We start from the raw sequence: 21,853 nt of genomic DNA, 5'->3' as shown, positions 1-21,853 counted from the left end.
ACCTAAACTGAGGCCACTTGCCCCTTGTGCACCCCCCCAGGGCTGACCCCTGTTCCTGTCAGCTCCCAGGCTTGTGCCTTTGCAAGGGGACCACTGTGCATCACAGTCAGGGAAAGCCACAGCATGAACACAGTGAGGAACAGCCTGACAGAACAGGTAGAGAAGGGGGATAAAACCCTAGAAAAAGCCCAGGGGATGGTTGATGGACCCCACAGGGGAGCAGGCCGCAGGCAGGAGCTGTGCAGCCCCCAAGGGCTGATGCCTACCCTTGCAGGAGTGGTGGTGCTCTGGGTGCCTTATTTGGGGTCACCAGCTTTAATGCTCAGCCAGGGGGCTCGTGAGTACATTAATGAAGAAGCCCGGCTGTAGGGATCCTGCTGGCCATCCTCATCCGACCACAGGCTGCCCAACACCTCCAGCTTAGCACAGTGCAACAGAGGCAGAAAGTCACTTAAAAAAACCCCCACTTTAGGTTTATTATTAGAAAGTCTGTGGCTCACGTTCAATAAAAACAAGTGTATAAAAAGGGCTATTGGAGGCCAGGAAGGGCACAGTAGCATCCACAGTCACTGGCTGGCAGATGAGGGGCAGGCAGGCAGCCAGGGCCAGGGCGATGCAGCCGCAGCCTTCCCGCTGCCGGAGAGAAACTCCTGCTGCCATGAGTCCGCGGTGCCGGAGCGGTGGCTGTACGGGGATGAATAACCCAGGAGGGCTCCAGCCAAGGCAGGGAATGCGAGTCCGGCTCCAGGTCACATCCAGGACCATAGTGGCCACGCCAAGGCACAACTCCCAAGGGGGAGCCAGGGAAGCCAGTGGACTTGACAAGAAGGAGTGGGGAGAGCATTACAGGGCTGTGTACTGGGCTCGCAGCAGTACGGGGGTCACCATCCCCAGGTCGCGGGCAGGACTCACTGCAGCACAGATGTCCAGTGGTCCCATACGTGGAAGGTGCCGTCACAGAGCAGTCGGTGCCCGGAGGAAGGCACGGAGGGAGAGCTGTGTCCCAGGGCTGGTGCTGCCCGCTCCCTGCGATTTTGCCCCACGCTTCCGCTTGGACCCCTACAAGAGACCCGCAGCAGGGCTAAACCAAACCCCAAGGGCCACCCCCCAGCCTCCGAGGATCCCCCCAGTACTGGGAACATCTGGGGATAATGCCAGCCAGGAAAGTCCCCCAGATGCAGTCCTGTCCCCCTGCTCCTTGGCCTGACCCCAAACCCCAGGGGGGCTCCAGCACCACACTCCAAAGTCTGGCTCACAGCAACAGGGAGCAGCTCCTGGGGCCCCACACACCACCCAGCGATGCTCACCGTGACAGAGCTGCTCTCCTTCCCCACGCACCCCCAGCGATGCTCACCGTGACAGAGCTGCTCTCCTTCCCGCGCTGCTTCTCACGTGCTTTCAGCACCTGAAGGAAGCACAAGAAGCCAGAGCTGAACAGCAGCTGGGTCCTGGAGCTGGGACAGCCCGCATATGTTGGGGGGGATGCTAGAGGCTCTCCCAGGAACCCAGAGGAAAGGAAGAAAAGGCCCAGGTGTCCCCCAGTACCTTCTTCATGGCCGTGGACACAGCCGAGGCATGGAACTCCTCCTCTGTCACCCAGCGGGATGGGGATGAGGCAGGATCCAGGGTCACATCCCCGTCCAAGGGCAGGGAGTAGACTACATATGTCTGGTGGATGTGAGAGAAGATGTGGACGACCTGTGAGGGGATGAGAAGATGTATGCAAAGAGCAGCTGGCAGGCAGCAAGGGATGCACCACTCCACTGCTCCATAAGTGCACTGAGTCTGCCAGGGCTCTGAGGAGTGGGGCAGAGCTTGGGAAGGGTAACAGCATGAACAGGGGACCCTCTTGCCCCCATGCTACATGCCCTGTGGCTGAGCACAGGGGGCTCACTGCATCCCTCCGGCTCCAGGCTCACCTCCCCAACGAACTGCAGGTCTCTGGCTGCCACAGGCCATCCCATCCAGGCCTGGAGGTGATCTGCCAGTGCCTCCTGCTGCTTCTCCTCCTGCAGACCCTGAGCCAGCAGGAGACTTGGGAACTCCCAGAGTCCAGCCAGGAGACCTGGGGAGGAGTCATGATGGGGATGTGAGCCAGCAAGGGGCACATCTGGGGACACTGAGCCTCATCACAGCCCGGAGGGGCTCCTTTCCCCGCCACGGCAGCAAGCGCTTCGCTGGTGCATCCCTCTCCCAGGCTGCTCTGCCTCTTGCAAAGGGGCTGCACGGCGCCTTCACCCCACTCCCACCCAGCCCCACTACCTGAATTGGGTCTCTGCACAATGAGGTACTCTGGGGCCCCGTGGCAGCCCCTCCGCTCCAGCACACACGTGGCCGTTTTCACCACCCGTGGCTGCTTCTTTGCTGCTTTCCGGGGGAAGTTGGTCACCCCCAGGCTGCTGTCCCACGGCTCCGTGGCTGGGGGGCACAGGGGACAGCCCCCAACACCTGCAAACCAACATAACAGTTGTTGCAGGGCCCAGACCCACAGCTACAACAGGGATCTCCCCACGCGCTTACCACAGTCCTCAACATCAGGCACCAGGGTGGGTTTTCCGAACAGCTTCTGAGAGGCAAAGGCCAGCTCCTTCTCCACCTGCAAAGGGGCACAGGAACGAGGACAGGCTCGTGCAACTTGTCCCCACACACAGCAACCCCTCGGGGCCAGATTTTGAGGTCATACTTACCCTGCGCCGCGCTCGGCAGTGCTGCTTCACGGGGCATTCCCCGCACAGCGGGGCCTTGGGCACACACACAGTAGCCCCCAGCTCCATCAGGGCTTGGTTAAAATCCCCCGGGCGGCTCCTGTCTACCAGGGCATTGGCCATGTCCCTGGGAGGAACAGCAGTGAGCAGCACGGGGCTCTGCGGGCAGAGGGCCCCAGGACATTTACCTGCCTCCTGCCTCCAAGGGGGGATGCTCCTAGGTAGGCAGAGGCAACACGGCTCCTTTCTCCCCCACTCCCAGCAGCACCAGCTTCCCAAGAGCTCCCACACCCCACGCCTCTCTCCCTTGGCAGACTCAGCTTCCCACGGCTCCCGAGTGATCGTGCCCTTGGCCACCGATAAGCACAGCCACAGTTGCCACAGCTCAGAGCAGAAACGGACTGTTCCCCTTACCAGAGCCGATCGACAACGAGGGGGCTGCTGGAGTCAGCACCAATGCACCGCAGGCGGCACAGGACCCGGATCACATTCCCATCCACAACACCAGTAGCCTAGGACCAGGAGCTGGGGTTACTGCAGCAGGAGGTGCCCATGCTCCCAGCAAGGCAGGGAGCTGGGGTGCTCCCAGGACAGAGCAGGGACACACACAAGGCTGACTCGCAGGCCAAGCTGGGCAGTGGGTGAGATGCACCGAAAAACAGGGGAAAGCCAGAGCCAAGCACAGCCCTAGGCAGCCTCTGGCTTGTGAGATCCAACAGCAGGACCCCACGGGGATCGGGGAGATGTGTCCGCCGATGCCCAGCTCTCACCTGCCCGTACGAGATGGATGCGATGGCTCCTGCTGTGTATCGGCCCACTCCCGGCAGCAGCTTCTGCAGGTCCTCGGCTGTTCTGGGCATCCGGCCAGCCAGCTCAGACACCACCTGGCAGAGGGGGGACTGAGGTCAGGGGAGCAGCTGGGGTGTGTGTGTACAAACCATTTTACTCATGGTAAGATGGGATCCCAGCCTCTGTAGTCTTGTGCCAGTGGCCCGCAGCCCCAGCAAGGCAGGGCAGATGTGAGCCAGCACCAACCCACAGGCCACAGAGGCCTTTGGAAACACCACCCACACCCCAGCACCAGGGCACCTTCCTTGCTGCCTCCTGCAGACGCTTCCCTCTTGAGTAGTAGCCAAGTCCAGCCCACAGTTCGTTCACCTCCTGCTCCAAGAGATGCAGCAGGGAGTTAGATGAAGAGCCACAAGGGCAGGGAGAGCACCTGGTCCCCAGCGTTGCTCACCTCCAACGACGCCTGCGCCAAAGCCTGCAGCGTCGGCCACTTCTGCGGTACAGAGGGAAGAGAACAAGTCAGAGACAAGCAGAGCCACGCTCTGCAGCTGGGGATCTGCCACAGGCAGCAGACAAGGTCTCCAGAAGGGGCAGCCTGTGGGCACAGGACTCTGTAAGGAGTGGTCACCTGCATCCAGCGGTTGTAGTAGTCGATGACTGTAGCCACTTGCGTTTGCTGGAGCATGATCTCAGACACCCACACTGCCGGGAGCAGGGCAGGGGTCAGAGCAGAGACACCGGCACCACCCACTCCTGGTGCCGTGGCCATGTTAGCACTGGCTACAAACACTGCACCAGCACCCAACCCATGGGACCCCTTCCCACCCCTCACCTGCCCCACAGGGGATTCCTCAGGCCCAAAGTGGGCTCTCCGACCCACCCAACACCATGCAAGGGCGGGGGTCAGCAACTGTCATGGCCACTCTGGACAGCTTGTTCCAAGGACAGAAATTGAAGCCGTGTTTTCACATAAGGCCATGCTGCACATCCACCTCAGGGGCGACACACAACAGGGCACCCCAGGGCACAGTCCCTGCTCCTCACCTGCGTATGCCCGTCTGTCAGCATCCAGCTCAGTTGCCGCCTGAAAGGGAAAGAAGAAGTGTGAGAAACAACGTGACGCAGGAAATTGCTTATGGTGTGTTTCGAACAATGCATGGGAACCTGCAACAAAAAAATTTTCCCCTAAGTGTTCATAAGTCATGAGTTTGGGTTAATCAAGTGACAGCCAAAGCACCTTCTCCCTGATGAAACAGCCCACAGCAAGATTTTACCTTAGAGGTCCAAAATCCCACCAGAGGAGCTGTCCCAGAGCTGAGCCCCTCTCCATGGGAAGCAATTCCAGGCAGATGTAACTCCTACAGAAGGGCCGTGCAGTTCCCAGCACCGTCCAGACAGACATTGCTGTAAAGCTGACACGCACCCCCAGCACCCCAGTCACCATCGAGAGGTAACGCAGAAGCAGGAACAGAACAGGTTTAAGAAACAACTAGACTAAGCTCACCAGAGAAAATCGCTCCTAGTCGGAGACTGTGTTTAATAATCGTGGTTTCACCCTGTCCCCTGCTTTACTCTCCCAAGGTAGACATGGCTATAGACTACCCATCACTGAACTGCCAGGACTGGCTGGGAGTGCGCTCCCATTTCCGACACCATCTTCCACTTCCATGCAACCAGTGATGCGTCGTATAGGGAAAGACGCCGTGGTCGCCTCAGTCCCTTAGGGCAGAGGGTCTGCTTCCCTGTCCCCCCGATGCTTCCCCTTACCAGTGTCCTCCAGGGAAGGTCCCGCTTGCATCTGTCGTACCAAGCGAGCAGGTTCCCGCGCAGGGCCTCGATCTCAGCCGGGTCGCTGAAGAGATGCTGGGCGGGCGGTGGGGCGGGCAGCGGAGCGGGGGCCCCTGCCAGGAGAGCGGCGCGGGGTCAGGGGGCGGCAGGGATGGGGAAGGGCTGCGGGGTCAGAGCCCGACAAAACCGCTGCCGGGTGGACGAGCACCGGGCCTCACGGAGACGCAGCTGCTTAGGCTGGGGGCCCCGTGCCCGCGGGAGGACTCCCCACGCTCCCCCCAGCCCTCCCGCTACCGGGCACCTCCACGGAGCGACGCGCCCTTTCTGCTCTGCCTCGCAGGCTGCTGCGGCGCCGCCCTCCCGCCGCTCCGCCGGAGACCCCTGGCAGCCACCGCCCGGAGCTGGCTCATGTCCGGGCCGCTCGCGGCCGGGGCCGGGTCCCGGGGCCGGCGCGGCGCCATGCGGGACTTTCCCGGGGAAATGTTTCCCCCGCAGCGCCCCGCCCCTGCACGCGGACAAATCAGAGGACCCAGCCCCGCCCACCTTCCGCCCCGGAGCCAATCGGAGCGAGGCGTAGGGGCGCTGGCGCGCGCCCTCCCGTCCACAGGCCGCCCGGGGAGGGGGCGGGACCTCCCGGCGCGTCGGAGCCAATCTCCGAGGGAGAAGGTGAGGCCGGCCCCGCCCCTTCCCCGCCGCGCCGCCCGAGCAGCGCCTCAGCGGGCTGCCCGGCATGAACGCCTGTTTCCTTAGAAACTGAATTTCGAGTGAAAACGGGTTTTTGAGAAGGGGGAAAAAACCCTGTTGGCGGCCACTAGCACTGTACCGCCCGCGCAGTCAGGCAGCGCGGGCGCGGGGCCGGACAGGGTGATCGGCGGGAGCGGGCGGGCGCTGGGCAGCCGGGGCGGCGGAGGCCGCGGGAGCGGCGCGGGACGGCGGCGGCGGCCATGGCGCGGTGGCGGGTGCCGGTGGTGGACGTGCAGAGCGACAACTTCACGGAGCTGTGGCCCTCCATGGTGCTGGCGCTGCGCACCGCCACCTTCATCGCCGTGGACACGGTGAGGCGAGGCGGGGCGGGGCGGGGCGGGGGCCCGGGGCGCGGCCGGGCCCGCTGACGGGTGTCTCCCCGCAGGAGCTGAGCGGCCTCGGCGCCAGGAAGTCGCTGCTGAGCCCGTGAGTGCCGCGGTCGTGCGGGGAAGGGGAGGGGGGGCGGTTGTCGCTCCGCCAGACTTACCGGCTGAGGGTGCTGGGAGGCGCGTCCTTCTCGTACCGGTTGCCGGGTTTCCATCCCCCTGCGGGCTCAGCGCTCCCGGGGCGGCCGGTGGGACGGGCCAGGGCAGGAGCCGTCAGCTCCCGTTCTCCTGCCGCCCAGGTGCATCGAGGAGCGGTACAAGGCCGTCTGCAGCGCGGCCAGGACCCGCGCCGTCCTGTCCCTGGGCGTCGCCTGTTTCAAGCAGCTCCCGGAGAAGGTGGGTGCGCGGGCCGTGGCGCGGCCCCTGGCTCTCGTTCCCGCTTTCTGAGGCAGCAGCGGACACCGGGACTCCGCTGGGAGACGGGACTCAACCCCCCCGTGCTCCGTGGAGTTGCCCCCGGCTCCCCGTGACGGGTATCCATCCCTGTGTTGCTTTGCACGTTCTCCTCCCGCAGTCCGAGAACACGTATCTCTGCCAGATCTACAACCTGACGCTGCTCTGCATGGAGGATTATGTCGTCGAGCCCCAGTCGGTGCAGTTCCTGGTGCAGCACGGCTTTGACTTTAACAAGCAGTATGCCCAGGGGATTCCTTACTATAAGGGCAACGACAAGGTACAAAACGACTCTCTTCAGCTACCTCAGCTTGCTCTGCTCCCGGCTTCTGGGGAGGTTGCTGACTTCCCCTGGTCCCAGCATCTTCCACCCACAGCTGCTGAGTGGAGCTGGGCTCGTGCTGGGATCTCGAGTGTGGCATTGTCCCTTTCACCTCCCTGCTGTTTTATATCCAGGCTGTCACTTGTTGCAGTTGCTTTTCCAAATATTTGGGCCTCTGTTTGGGCAGAACAAGTCATAGCTGTAGGCAGTATCCTGCTACAGCAGGCTCTGAGGACTTCCCAGGACAATGACAAGTCAAGATGCCAAGGCTCATTGACTAATCCTTCTTCTTGCAGGGCAATGAGAACCAGAGCCAAAGCGTTCGGACTTTTTTTCTGGAGCTCATACGAGCAAAGAAACCTCTTATTCTCCATAACGGCCTCATCGATCTGGTCTTCTTGTACCAGTGCTTCTATGCTCACCTACCAGACAGCCTCGGCACCTTCACTGCTGACCTCTCAGAAATGTTTCCAGCAGGAATATACGACACTAAATATGCTTCAGAGTTTGAGACTCGCTTTGTAGCATCCTACTTGGAGTATGCTTACAAGAAGTGGTGAGCGGCGCTCTGGTATTTAAAGCTTATGGGAGAAAAAGCAAAGGGAGCCTTGGTGTGTTTTCCAGGCAAGGGGGCTGGATCTTTATATTATCCCAATGAGTAAAGAAAAGTGCTTTTCAGGTAACTCTGCCCCATGCTATTCCCATTTCTAGGACAGGTGTTGAGTGCAGAAGGGTGCGTTTTGTAATACAACTTATCCATTCGGTGGGCAGCTGCTAGAAGAGGTTTCCTGTTTTCTGCTGGCAGCAGTTTTGACCACAGAGTGACTTGATCCAACTGAAAACTAATTGAACTGGTGCATGGCCCTGGTCCAGCAGTGCCATGGGGCCGTGGCAGGAACACATGCAGAAGAGAGACCCTTAAAACTCAGCTAGAGAGCAAACAAAAACAGGGCTGTGCCTGCAGGGTCTGCTAGTTACAGTTTGTGAGGGATGCTGCAGTTAAAGGGCGGGTGCTCCCTGCACCTCCTGACACCAGCCAGCTCTGTCACACGTCCTGCATGTGACACTCACATGCAGCCAGCTACAGCTCCCATCACATTCCTTCCAAGCAAAGGTTGTGCTCTTGTTCCAGGATGTGTGTCTGTCTGGCCCCTCATTCTGCACTCCCCACACAATCCAAACGAGCCCCTGGCAGCGATACAGCCCCTTGAATCGCCATTAAACTGAAGTCATCCTCTGTGCAGAGGAGAAATAGTATTTTTAGTGGCTGTTTTATATCAGGAAATTCCACACTGACAGGTCTGAAAACATTCAAGATGGCTGTTCTCAAATATGAGAAGACTTTGTTTTGACAATATAAAATACTTTTTATACTGACCTTTTAAATGTTTTAATCCACAATTCTAGTTACATAGAGCCTTCCAAAAGTTTGGGGCCTTTTAACCGGCTCTTGGAACAAAAAAGTTATTTTTTTATGAGATGGAAAATGTTTCTTTGTTATCTATGTTGCCCAGGTTTGACCTGTCTGGGCAGTGGCTGCTCTACATGATACTGTGTTTTGGGACGTTTTTTCTTTGTCCATTAATATTATGAAGACCAACGCATATCTTAGAGACCTTAATATTTAAAATCAAACTGTGTGTCTTCTTCTCTCATAGCTTCACTGAAGGCACTGTTGTCCTTGCCTGTATGTCAGCATAAGAGAAACAAACCTTTAAAAAAGCATGGAAGCAACTACTTACTAAAGCTGTTCTCCTGGGACTGAGTTTCTTTCCAGCAAGGTGTCGACCTGGGACTAGAGTTCAAGAGCAGGAAACTACTAGAGTTGAGACTCGGAGGAGAGCAGCGTGTTTGCCCCAGCTCCCCACTGTGGTTCCTTCGGTGAGTTAACAGTAACTGTGTACTCTTGTTTGTTCCAGCAAGCGAGAGAACTGCAAGCTGAAGGACTCCAGCAGCCAGCACCTCACCGTTGAGTTCTGCAACTACCCTGTTAACATGTCCCGTTACATCGACTATCGCCACTGCTCTCTGGAAGAAGAAAGCCACAACATGGGAGGGGGCAATAACGTGCCTGTCTGTGAGAAATTTTCAGTAAGTAACATGAATCCTTGTGTCCGTCCTGGCCCCATGGAAAGAGCCATGTGTGGTCAGAGTAGGAAGTGGTAGGAAAGCACCTGGGAACTTCCCCTTGCTTGCTTCACAGTACAAGGAAGATTTTTCAAGCTTCAGGTGGCTCATGACAGCAAGGGCAATAGAATGCTCTGTTTGGAATTGGTGAATTCCACAGGCTATGTGAGACATGAAGATTCAGACAGGGATTATGTGCCCCTGAATAGTGGGATGGTGCGAGTTACAGTGCACCATTGCTGTCTTGGGAGGGCTGTAAGTTCTAATTTAGTTTGGCTTGTCCTCTGAGCAAGAAATGCCACCTCCCCCGTATCTTGATTAGGTATAAAAAAAAGGTTACCTGTCCACAGCTTCTGGCACTGTAGCACACTGTGATCCATAGCACCTCAAGTCTTGGTGCTGCTACAGCAGTAAACAAAGAGCCCATCTGATCAGATCATAACTGGTTTCAGATGCTTCAGGGAGAAAGGAGCTCTTCCAAATGTTGCACATTACTGTTGCAGAACAACATATGCTGGGGAAATCTCTGGAAGTTTCTCATCCAACCACCAACTCAGTGTTGCTCAGAGCCTTGTTTGGTGAATTTTGAGATTACAAAACCCCTTCAGACACCTGTTCCAGTAGTACTTCACCACTCATTGTGAAAAATGTTTTCCTATATATCTAGTCAGAATTTCCCATCATCACATCCCCTTTCCCTGTGCTCCCCTCAGAGGGGTTCAGCTCCATGTGCTCTATAACCTCTACTTTAGGTACCTGCAGACATCAACTAGACATCCCCATCCCCTTAGCTTCATCTGCTCCAGGTAGAACCCACACACCGTCCTTGCCCTCTCCTCAGACATTGTGTGCTGCATCTTGACCGCTCCTTGCTGCACTCGCTGCAGTTTGGCAGTGCCTTTCCTGTGTGCTGTGGGTCATAACTGGACACAGTGCTCCCCGTGCAGCCTTGCAGGCCCTCACTAGAGGGGAATAATTAGCTGTGCTCCATGTTATGGTGACAGGCTGCTCTAACCAGGAGGCTGGTGGCTACAGCTGTCTCTGTCTCTCCCTAGGCCTATGGCTGGTGTCCAAAAGGGGTGAAGTGTCCACAGTCTCATAACATTGACCTCATAATTGATGAGGATGACAGGCTTTGGGAGGAGAAACGGAAGAAACGGAAACACAAGTGGAAGCGTCGGAAAAACACAGAGGAGCCTGCTAAAGTGTTCGGAGAGAAAAGCTCAGGGAAAGAAATAGAGCTAATTCAGAATGGAGAGGATGGACCACCACGAAAACAGAGCTGCTATGAGCCTGCAGCTGCTATGGAGCTGGCAGAGATCACACCCAACAGTGAGGGCAGGCCACTGGAGGAGAACTCCACGGACATGGAACCAGAAGTCAGCTCAGGCACCGGCACACAACAGGATCTGGGGAGCACTGAAGGAACTGCTGCCCAGGTAGCAGCTGCTGTGAGCCCTTCTGCCAAGGGAAATGACTCTGGGAGGTCAGAGGTTCCTGCAGGGTTGGGCTCAGTCCATCACCCAGACATCCCCAAGACTGAAGCAGCATGTGCTGCAGAAAAGGAAAAGGAAACCTATAGTCCACCTTCACAGGGGGGCACACACCGAGCTGGCTTTGATGCATTCATGACTGGCTATATTATGGCATATGTCTGGATGCTCAAGAGAGGAAAAAACACAGACACTGGTGCAGGGCCTTGGTTGCCAGACTGCCATAATAAACTGTACCTCAGTGGGAAATCAGTGCCACTTCAAATAGTGAAGAGCTTGTTTGCTAAATCTTCCAAAGCTCATAGCCAGAAGATGAAATTGGCCTGGGACAGTGCCTAGAGCTAGAGGACTCATCACTGAACTGGGCTTCCCCCACCCTCTTAAATTTTGAAGTTCTTTATTCCATCAAGAACTGACCAGAAGTGGAGCAAGTTTCTCATTCTTAGTTTTAACTTCTGACCAATTAAATTGCTCTCAACTGGAGTTCTCTGTTGTTCCTTTGCAGCATGCTGGGCTGTAAAGGCAGGGGTGAGGCTGGAGGAGGGGGAAGAAAAATGCACCTCTCCAACCTTTTCAAAAGGAGCATGTGCTAAAGGTTAAAGTCTACCTACAAAAACACATCTGAAAGCTCCAAGCTGTTGACCCATAGAACCAGCTTGACAGGAAATGCTATAAACAGGCACTGGAGGGAAGATGTGATGCTTCTGCCAGACACCAGATGAAAGCAGGCTAGCTCTTCAGGCAAAACATACATTTTTATGAATGTTTACTCAAGTGTTACTGCTTTCAGTCACTGCTGGTAGGGTAACTCCCTCTAACCCTCATAATTATTTCCTGTCTTTCTAAGGAAGTCAGGAAGTAAAAAAAGTGTTGTCTTTTTTTTTTAAAAAAAAAAAAGAGACACTGACCATGGTTGGTTTGGAACATAGCTGGGAGAGCTATCCCACTTCATTGTTGTACTTTACCATAATCGTGGTTACAGCACACATAGACGAGACCTTTGCTCCTACAGGAGAGAGGGGAAAAAGAAAGCTTCCTCCAAATGGCCCAGGTGATTATAGCACAGGGTAACTGCATGCAGAACCAAGCCACAGCAGGTCTTCAAACTTCTAAGCAAGGGGAGATGCAGTGGGACTTAAAGCCAGATGTGGTCCTCTTAAACTGCACTACTGAAGCTGTTCTGTAGGGCTAGAACAGAGCAGCCACAACGGCAAGCTCCCTGCAGGCCAAGTGCTATCAAAAGCCATCTTGTCTTGTCGGTCACAAGCTACTGCCTACTCTTCAGAGTGCTGTAAGGCAGAGCAGAGAAAAAAAAAGTCCTTGAGTCTCACAGATTTAAGAGTATAACACTTCAGTAAGAAAGATGCAGGAGATAATCAACACTGAAAAAGCATGACAGTTCTCCCTGTTCATAATTCAGTACCAAGTAATAGTGAATATGATCTCAAGCCAGGTATTAATGTCACCCATAGCTTAAGTAAGCATTTGAGTCAGCTTTTTTAACCTAGAGTTGCCCTTTTAATCACAAGACCCAGGCCTTGATTTTATTTTTATTTTGAAAGCAAGTTGGGAAAGTTTACAAAACCGACCAAGAAAAAATTATGAAAATATTTAACTGGATTCATCTTTGGTTACTTCTTATTGCAGTTCCAATAAAACATACACCATTTCTATAGTTCAAAAAAAGTCAGAAGGTCAATCAACATAAAAACAAGACGTGCTTTCTTTACATATTCATAAATATCCACAATATTAGAAAAGTTGTTTCGCAAAGATTTTTTTCTGGCAGTGTTAACTTACTATTATACACAGGCTACAAACTTCTTCCTAAGCCTTTAATTACAAGTTGAGCTATTTACAGACTGCAAAATATTAAGACGTAAAACTCCTTCATAAATACGAAAATAGATCATCTCGCAAAGATCTTTATACTTAATCAAATATCTGGCTGCCCCTCCTCCCAAAAAAAGGGTTATTTGTTTTGCATAGAAATGTAGTGACATGCAATATAAACAATAGCATTAAGTGCAAACAGGAATTATTCAAGTGTCTTTAGTTGTACTGGCAAAAATTACCAATGTTCTGTTACACATAATACATCAATGCCTCTCCAACAAGTATAAGTCTACTATAGCCCCTTGTCTGCACTGCCTCTGAGGGGCAGCAATTCACATGCATCCTCTTAGTTGCATTTTATTAACCTGCAACCACAACAAAAATAGCTTATAACATGTTTAAATGAATTCAACATAGAAAGATTTAAAGTGAATTAAATAATCTTTGATCTCTTCAGGGAACTTAGCAATGTGTAGAAAGTGTTTTAAAAGAGCAAAAACTGCTCCTGTAAGAAAGTCAAAAATCATAAAATCCAATCACAATAAAACTTTGTCTCATCACTATAAAACAAGGAGTTTGCTGACCACGTTTGTATTTGTGTTCATCGGTAGCTATCAGAAAATGGCCCCCTGTAGAAAAGCACCCTCAGGTAGGCAGAAAACCCAGGAATAGTTCCTAGGTGCAACCTAGGTTCAGCTTTACATTACCAAAGGGATGAGATGCAGTGAGTGCCAACTGCATCCAGACCATTGGAAACACTGGGTTTTAGCAAGCACTTTGCTATTTTTAAATGGCCTTTTACTCCAGTTTCATACACATTCCTCTCTTCCCCTGCAGACCAAGAATGCAGGAAAGGCCTGAGCCGCTATTCCTTGGCGTTTCTGACATCTCCACCTTGGGATAAGGAGCTAGAAAAGTTGCTAGATGTGCCCTATGCATGTCAGCTGGTTGTGCTCAGAGTGGACATTTAATAAAATTTTAGCTATGCTGTTTCAGGGAAGGGAAGAGAAGACAGCGCTGTAAAAAGACAGATGAGGTCACTGTGATGGGTGCCAGAGGTAACCCAAGCCTGACCGCACAGGTTTTGCGGTCAGTGTCAGAGGGGGCAACAGGCTTCATGAGGTGTCACCGATGACAACCAGGGCTAATGCAAGCCACAGAGCAGCCAGAGGCGGGCTCCTCGATGAGGCTGCAGGCAGCTGTAGGATGCTGGACAACTTCGTCACAGCCTGGTGATCCAGAAGTAAACTATTCCTTATTATTGCTCGTTTGTCTGAAGTCATAAACCTAAATGCATCTTGTGACAACAGAAGCTGGGAAGCTGGTGCTGATGGTTTCCCTCCCAAAAGATTACAATTGTATAAAAGATTAAAAAAAAAAAAAAAAGCAGGCACCAGGCAGCCAACTAGCTGGCAATCGAGTTCTGCTGACGCTTTCCCTGTCCTCAAAGGAAATTACACACACAGAGTGCCAGCCACACAAGCTGCTCTGCACTCTGCAGACAGCAGCCCTGCAAACAGGATACACAAGACAGACTACTCTACAGATCAGCACCCTCAAGAGGCAGAGAGGTGTGGGCCAGAAAGGGTGATCTTAGTAAGGATAAGCATTTTCTCTTTCAAACAGCTGCCTAATCTGGCATGGACTGTGCTAAGTAATTCAGTGACACCGGGCTTCTCATTTAATTCTTCACAGCCACTGCAAAGGGGTAACTGCTGCTCAGGTTAACACATACTTCACATGAGGAAGTCATAACTCACAGAATAGTTACCTACACCTCTGGAGAGATAAGCATTGCAGCCAAGAAAGAACTAAGGCTTTATCCTTCATCCTTTCTTTGAGATAGGAAAAGAGTAGGAATAATCTTGCTTCCATCAGAAACTAGCTTGCATTTTCCATCCTTACAAGAGAGCAGGAAGAGTGTGTTAACAGGCTACCTGGGTGAAATTTTGGACTCCGCTGCATCACCATCTGCTCAGCAGGTACACAATGCACACCTCAGTTCTGAATGATAATAGAGGTTAAAAAACATTTTAAAAAGTATTTTAAAATCTTGTGTTGGGACGATAGTGGGAAAGGGCAGGATGTTGCACAAATGTCATCGTAGAACAAGCTTTCCCATACATTGCATCCCAGAGTGGGGATCTCTGATGCTGGTTCCGGCAAGCAGCATTAAAGCTTATGCCACTGCTTCTTTCATGTGTACCTGCTGGTGGAGGGAGTGAAGGGGGGAAAAAAAAAATCCTCTTATTCAGTGACAGGAGAAGCCAGTGAAGACAACAGCTTCTTTCTGTAGAAGAAAAAAAAAATGTTGATTTGGGACAAGCTAATTTTCTTCAGTTTGACAATTCAAAGCCCCTCTGTCAGTCTGCTGTCTATTCTCTCCAAGAGCACCTGTGTGGCTGGAACACTGCTGGCAGCCTCCCCAAGCAGGGGACTCCTCTCCTCTATCAAGCAGTCTGGTTTCAAATAAGGAGCCATCATTACTGCAGTGATATCAATGAGATGGGATGTTGTACCAGAGAGGGAGGTGAATGTGACCCTTTCAGCTTAGTAGTACTAGTCAACTGTGATGTAGATACTGTATTTAACTAACTATTCTGGAGAAACAGATCACAATCTTCTTTCAGCTCTTCAGAGAGAAGAGCCCACACCCCCCAGAAGCTCAGTACAACCGGTATTTTCACTGGCAGTTTCTTCAGAAGCCCAGAAATGACAATGCCTGGAATATGGCTGTCGTGCCATGGACAAATCTTCCTCCACATTCAGGCTAAGGTACATGAAGAGCTGTGCAAGGAGGAGAGCAGTGCTTACCACATCCTGCTTCCCTGCACTGATGTATTACACATCATTACCAAATCCCAAGGGAAAAATGAAACTCCAGGGAACAGATTATTCTTCTTGTTAATTGCAAAGTACTTGTCATGTGATTCAGCCTGCAGATTGCCACCAGCATGAGGGGTTTTGTTTTTGATGCTTTTGAAAAAGCTTGTTTAATGCTGCAACACATTCACAGCAGCTCTGGGACCAGAGAGCAATCCTATCTGCTCAACATAGCTCTGAAAGATCCCTGTGCCTGTTTCTAAAACAGAGGCTACCGCTCATGCGCACTGCTGCAGAATGTTAATGCAAAATCTGTACTGGTTTAGAGCAGCTGGTCAGTCAGAGGAAGAGGGAAAACCTAAGGGTCACTCTTTCTACCCAACATGGAGCTTAAGGCCTTGAAATGCTCCATGCTGGAATCCAGGTCAAACTGTTTCCACAAAGTGCCTGCTCTGGCTGCTGTCTCTTGGAAGGACTGTGGGGCCCACATGGCCCTTCTGGCTGGAGTACTTCCCCCTCCTAATGCAAATGAGGGAAGGGAATAAGCACAGTTTGAAATAAAGTTAAAATAATCAGTCTCTCCAGATGCTGTCTGCAGCTATCTGACAGCCAGTTTCTACCATCTGCTGAGTCTCTTTTGAATATGAAGCCCAGCACTACAGAAAAATAGAGTTTAAGCGACTGGGAACAACTGTTCCCTCAAGGGCACATTCAGTTTGAGCTCTCTCTTCATATGTCACAAGTTGACTGTGTGCTGCCACTTGCTGAGATGTTGGAGGAAGTCTGAGACAAGGGGGCAGGACTGTCCCCATCCTGCTCCCTGAAGGGCCATGCCTCTCTCTTCAGCTCAGTAGAGGGACTAACACTGAACAGAGGCTTTGGAGACTCTAGCAGAGTATTTTTCAGTACATCATCTTCCACCTCCATTTCTTCAGAAGGGAGACAACCTGCAAACACTTGTGAGGAGCCATGTCCCTCAGAGTTCACTGAATTCTCAGCTGGGAGCTTTTTGTAAGGTAGCAGCTCAGGCTGGGCCAGCACTAATGGTTGATTATGTGATGGATCTCTACATGTGTTCTCAACAGGGCAAAACCCATTCTCCTCCTGGGCCACTGGCCCATCTGAACAGTCCATATCCTCCTCTTGTCCTGGTACAGGAAGAAATTCCGGCCTGTGAGGCTTGGCTTGAAAGGGGGGAATCTCTGACACACCGTATTTACTGCTACTCAGGAGTTTCTGCCGAACCTCTGCACCTAGCTGGGTTGGGTCACACCTGCTGACAGTTGAGGACAGTCCCCCAAACAGGCCGTATTCCTTGTGCGGCAATTCAGGAGAGAGCGGAAGTGATCTGCACCTCCTCCCAGGGAGAAGGGAGAACTCTTGCCAGTCTGTGCTATACGCCTGCCGGATCTGGGACTGGCTGGCTCTCAGGCCTCCACCTGCCTCTGGAGAATGCAAGTCAAACACCAGGGAAATCACAGACTTGCTTGGCATGTCAAAGAATTTGATCTTCCCCCCCTTGAGGTCCTCCCGGGCACTGAAGGGATTAACTTTCCGGCCTAACCCTTTGTTTGGCGTATAGTAGGGGTCCTGCACATTTATCTTCCTGGAAGGCTTGCGGGAAAAGATATCTGACTGGCTGCGTGACAACCAGATATTCCGACGTGGACGGGGTGACTTGGGTGGGATCTTATCATCCAGGGAACTCAAACGTTTTACTCCAGGTCCTTTCTCAATTGACCCTGAGTAGAAGAAAAAAAATACTCTTAGGTTAAAGGAACTATATATGAGCATGTCTGCTCACTCACAGAGCCTTCACAACAACTGGAAAGAAAAAGCTGCATTTCTGATGTTCCAAAGTTATCTTCCATAAGCATATGTCTGCTTGTTCCTTAAAAGTTCCTGCACAAACACAAGTACACTGTTCTCTTCTCCTCAATGTACTACTGGTTTCAAATGTGGAGATTTGGAGCCCTGTCCACAGGACCCTTTAAGGCAGTCAAAACTACATTTAAAATATTCTCTCTTGCCTCATACTTATTAAGTTATCTTGAAGACTTGAGGAAAAGCAAGTTCAGTTAATGCCATTTTACTTCTCTAGGCACTGAAGCTGGACTGCTTCTTTATCATTTCATGATCAAATTTGCCACCCACAGTACAGGGGATCACATTACAGGGGATGCTACTTTGGCAAGACAATATTGTCTTCAGAAAAAAAAAACCACCAAAAAAACAAGCCCACAAAAGGAAAGGAAATAAAGTAGGTAGGAATGAGGAAGTCTTTCCCTCTTCTATCCAAACCCTATCTTCTAGGGCCCCTTCAAACCTCCCCACTGCCAGTACACTGACACAGCAGAGATGGCACAGGGTGGTCTTGGACCAGAACAATTTGCACATTTCTAGATTTATCATCTTGGCTTCCAGCAGAGGTTGCCCAAGATCTGTTGATAATACTGAGCATAAGAGAGAACAAGTAAAAAACATAGTTGCCAAAGGAATTGGGACTTTTTTGCTCTGATGGGAAAAGTCTAAGACTGAAATAAATAGCCCTCCTGCCACATGAACATGACTAGTTTAAATCATTCCATCTCAGCCTTCATTCAGTACATTATACAATACAAAAACTAAGGATATATGGAGACTTTAATGAATAGGAGTTAAAAAGTTGTACGCATGCATGTATGTGTGTATTTATTTTCACACATATGCATGCACACACATAAAAAATAAAAGCTTTCTCACTAGAACAGGATGGGAAAATTGTAGTTGTTTAGGAAAAGATGCTGACTCCTTGAGTGTTTGGAACATGCATCTGCCACTGGCTCTCAAGGTGCCTCTGAAGAGCTGTCATAGAGGAATAACATGGATACAAAGAAGTATGTCCTTTTGATTATCATTTCCAGAATAATCACATACAGTTTTCCACTTTTCCCTTTAAATACTGGCAGAGTTTAGACTACAGTCACTCCACCTAGGAAAGACTACACAAGTCAAAGAACAGCATCTTCTCCAAGAAGAAGATGCAAATCTGACATGTACTCCAAAGGGAGAATGCCAGGAAAATGAAAAGGAAAAAGAAAGCCAAAACCCCAAACAAGCAAAAATTTTTCTTTTTAGTTCGCTCCTCTTTTAGATACTTTCCAGGTGTGGGAGAAGTACTACATGCATACACTCCATGGGGTTTGAAATACAGAACTTATTTCAATCTATAACCATATTACAGACAGATAGATATGTATATATAATGTGTATTTATATATACACAATATGAGAAACTATTTTTACTGTACTCTAAGTTTCCAATGCCAGAAGTTTACTAACATAAAAGGTACCCAAGTCAGAATATGCCCCAGCCTACAAGAACTGCTTGCAGTTTGCTCCCCACACCAGGTGGCACTAGACAGCTTTAGAGAAAGCCCTTCAAGGCCAGCATTCCCAAGCAAATCTGGGATTCATCTTTTTTCTAGTCTTTCAGGGTATTTCTAGGTATTTTATAATACTTTTGCATCTTCTTTGCTCTTCTTCCTGAAGGAATTTAAGAAGGAAGGAAGGAATTTAAGTGTTATGTGTAGCATATACCAAAGAAATTATGTATATGCACTAAGTATGGCAGGGACAAAGCAAAAGTTGATGGATTTTTACATATTATTAGGAATTTACAAAACCACTTCCAAATGAACTCTAGATTTCCCCTGAAGAGCATGAAGGCAGAATCTTTTGAGGCACTTTAAGAAACAGCTGGGTTTTTTCCCTGAAGGACACTGCCGTGCAAAATATACAGCATTGTTCCAGAAAAATTTTCAGGCTTTGAATAAAATCATTCATAAACTGTAAAATAATAGCATATACAGCTGAAATACCAATCTTCAAAATCTGAAGCATTGTATCCTCTTGCTATTAGCCTGCAGCAATGTTTGTACAATACAGGCACTTACCTTTGGGTTTTCTTTCACTGTTGTCAAGGTTCAAAAACTTCCTCTCTCTCTCTGAGTCTTCATTTCTCAGGCGGTTTAAAATCTCATCCAGTGTTTTGACAATATCAGCAAATGAAGGACGCAACTTTGGATCCATCTGTGAATACACACAAATCATATCAGCTCATGTGGGTTTGTTCATGCTATTCTACAGTGGATGGAGGGACAGTCTGAAGGAACTGAGGAAATTCAAGACCATTTTAAGCAGCATGTTGTCATTGCAAAAAACTGAAGTAGAGAAGAGGAAAAGTAGTATCCTGTCCTAGTTTATGTCTATTATACCTCTCACATTTATTTATAAAGTTGTAAACATTCTATGAAGACGGTGCATTTTAAATTTAAAAGGTGGGAAGCTCTTAGATTCAGGGCTTGTGAGGGGGGGTTGGTTTGTTTTAAACAGCTTTCGCAGTTCAAGGATTTCTTTCCGGACTCCATTTACCAGTCAGAGATTGTATATCAATGCTATTTCAAAACGTGCCTGAAGCAATAAGGATTAAACAGAACAAGTTGGCTATGTCGTTCTTTAAAAGTCCGTAATTCTTCCATCATCTCATTGTGGCTTTAATTAACACACACATAAATGGCATTGCTGATTTTAAAGTTTAAAATGTTGTATCTTTCAATCTGTTAATTAGCCTTACTAGTGGGTATACTGGTCTGTCTTGTAAGAAAGCAAGATTGGTTACATAACTTGACAAAATACTACAACAGAAAAAAATCCATTTTTGCCCAACTAAAACATCTCTCCCCTAGTCATCAATATGTATTCAGTTTGTATTTATCAGTATGTATTTATTTATTCAGCCTAGTAGAAATTAATCTCTAAAAGTCCAACACAAGCAGCTTAATTTAACTAGTAACTTAGAAGGCATTTCATCATTTTGAACAGCGACCCTGTATATGTGTTACAGGTTTTACTACTGTAGGTAGCAATGTCTAATTCAACAGCTTAAAATTAACCTCATTACACTATTAAAAAAGATTCCACTTGACCCGATTCCTGTTTCCAGCCTTCTAAAGGCTTTTTCAAAGTGAACAAGCCCAGACAGATCTCACCTCTAGTACAAAGGGAACAGTGGTGCTTTGTACACAACAAACCCTAAAGACCTCCCTAATTCTGCCTCACAGGTCCTATGAGATGGATCTTCCTGAAGAGAACTGGTATGAGCAGCAATCCCAGAACACCTTCTAACAACACAGGGTAAAGGGCTAAAATTCAGATGTACAGTGACAAAAGCCAAACAAATCACACCTGAAGAGCTCAATTTCCAGGCATTTCCTAGCACAGCAAAACATCTTTTTCTGCTTTCCCCATTGCACTGGAAGTGTAGAGCCAGGGCAACACCAAAGCACACACTCTGTACTCTCAGAAATTTACTAATCTTGGAAGTTTGGGGAGCTTCAGGAAGTAAAAGAGCTCTCTGGCTATTTTAATTTGTGCTAGGTAAGATCCAGGACAAGAGCAGCAATGGAAGAGTGACCGAGAGGAACATTTGACTCTTCCATCCCTGAGCAGTCCAGATTCTGCTCAAATGGAATAGAAGGTTCTCCCTCAAGGCAGCAGTTGCCTACAGCTCAGCTCATGCCGGTAAGCCTTTTGCATGATCATACCTGTTAACATTCGTAAGTATTTGCACAAGTAGACTTACAGTTGTTGGAGCAGATTTACAGTTCTTGGGGATCCTTAAATTTTAGTCTTCCTTGCATGTACTACTTTAAAAAACACTTTATAACAACAAATTAAAGAAAATTTAATCCACTACTCATACATGTCAGTTTTTACTGGTTTTCTTAGGTTGCCCTAAAACATGTTTCCTGGCTGTAGAAAACCCCAGTGCTTTGCAGATTAGTTCAACTAATCAGCTGAGCTATACAGTTTACACTGTCTGTTGACCTGTTAAATAGTAAAAAGCTATACAAATGTCCTTGTCTACGAGCAAATTATCACACAGATCACCTACTACTGAAGCACAACCTGCTTAGGAAGATGTAAGGAAGCCTTACCTGTTCACCACCTTTTTCCTTCTACTAGGAAAGTGAATTACACCATTCCCAACACTGAAATTAGCATGTGAATGGTTTGATCACAAGACAGCAATTTCCACTTTCAATTCAGGGAAGGGACATTTATTATACAGGAAGTAGCATTTGACAATAATCAGTAGGAGAAAAACCTTTTTCTCTGAACACATCAAATTCTTTTATCAGTCACTTCCCCTTTCTTCATGAGTAGTTTTACTGTGAATTTTACCTGTGCTGAAAAATAGCTTTGTATCACGCACCATGTGTTTGGATGCAGTACGCTTTCTGGAGTCTACAGGTGATAGTTGAGATTTCCAAAGTCAAATCCTACTTTTAGCCAAACTCTTTAGTGCTTGCATAATCAAACCACTTCATAAACATGAGTCAGATATACCACTGTCCTGGTGAAGCAAGCTCCACTATACTAAGGTGAAATCAGAGGAGTGAAATA

The 21,853-nt window shown here is 49.7% G+C and overlaps 3 protein-coding genes across 6 annotated transcripts in view; 1 reads left to right on the top strand and 2 right to left on the bottom strand.

Annotated features, from left to right (window-relative positions):
- Positions 1-467: 467 nt before the first annotated feature.
- MUTYH (mutY DNA glycosylase) lies at positions 468-6,566 on the bottom strand. Of its 4 annotated transcripts, none has more exons than XM_074906314.1 (15): positions 6,514-6,566; positions 5,262-5,395; positions 4,539-4,578; positions 4,123-4,196; positions 3,946-3,987; positions 3,795-3,866; positions 3,476-3,589; positions 3,120-3,217; positions 2,688-2,832; positions 2,521-2,596; positions 2,263-2,448; positions 1,920-2,065; positions 1,546-1,698; positions 1,355-1,405; positions 468-1,059 (listed from the first exon to the last, which is right to left on the bottom strand). In XM_074906314.1, exons 4-15 carry the CDS (start codon positions 4,177-4,179, stop codon positions 955-957), a joined length of 1,245 nt encoding a protein of 414 aa, XP_074762415.1. In that variant the 5' UTR covers positions 4,180-4,196; positions 4,539-4,578; positions 5,262-5,395; positions 6,514-6,566; the 3' UTR covers positions 468-954. The 4 variants fall into 4 exon arrangements, with proteins under 4 accessions (XP_074762415.1, XP_074762412.1, XP_074762413.1 ...); XM_074906311.1 differs by lacking the exon at positions 6,514-6,566 and adding an exon at positions 5,584-5,749; XM_074906312.1 differs by lacking the exon at positions 6,514-6,566 and adding an exon at positions 5,584-5,749 and having other exon boundaries at positions 2,524-2,596.
- Positions 6,203-11,230, top strand: TOE1 (target of EGR1, exonuclease). Its single transcript, XM_074906309.1, has 7 exons — positions 6,203-6,337; positions 6,412-6,452; positions 6,652-6,748; positions 6,927-7,085; positions 7,424-7,683; positions 9,047-9,218; positions 10,310-11,230. The coding sequence occupies exons 1-7, from the start codon at positions 6,227-6,229 to the stop codon at positions 11,084-11,086; spliced, it is 1,617 nt and encodes a 538-aa protein (XP_074762410.1). The 5' UTR covers positions 6,203-6,226; the 3' UTR covers positions 11,087-11,230.
- A 1,054-nt stretch (positions 11,231-12,284) lies between these two features.
- Positions 12,285-21,853, bottom strand: part of TESK2 (testis associated actin remodelling kinase 2) — an 82,493-nt gene continuing 72,924 nt past the window's right edge. Inside the window, exons 10-11 of the mRNA XM_074906308.1 lie at positions 19,342-19,477; positions 12,285-17,148 (exon numbers count right to left, since the gene is read on the bottom strand). Coding sequence (XP_074762409.1) covers positions 16,136-17,148; positions 19,342-19,477 — 1,149 coding nt within the window. The 3' untranslated portion in view covers positions 12,285-16,135. The remainder of the gene's footprint in view (positions 17,149-19,341; positions 19,478-21,853) is intronic.

This window comes from Athene noctua, chromosome 5 (genome assembly GCF_965140245.1).
Source record: "Athene noctua chromosome 5, bAthNoc1.hap1.1, whole genome shotgun sequence".
In the NCBI taxonomy this organism is placed as follows: Eukaryota; Metazoa; Chordata; class Aves; order Strigiformes; family Strigidae; genus Athene; species Athene noctua.
The sequence above is the reverse complement of the archived record's forward strand: the minus strand, read 5'-3'. Positions and strand labels throughout refer to the sequence as shown.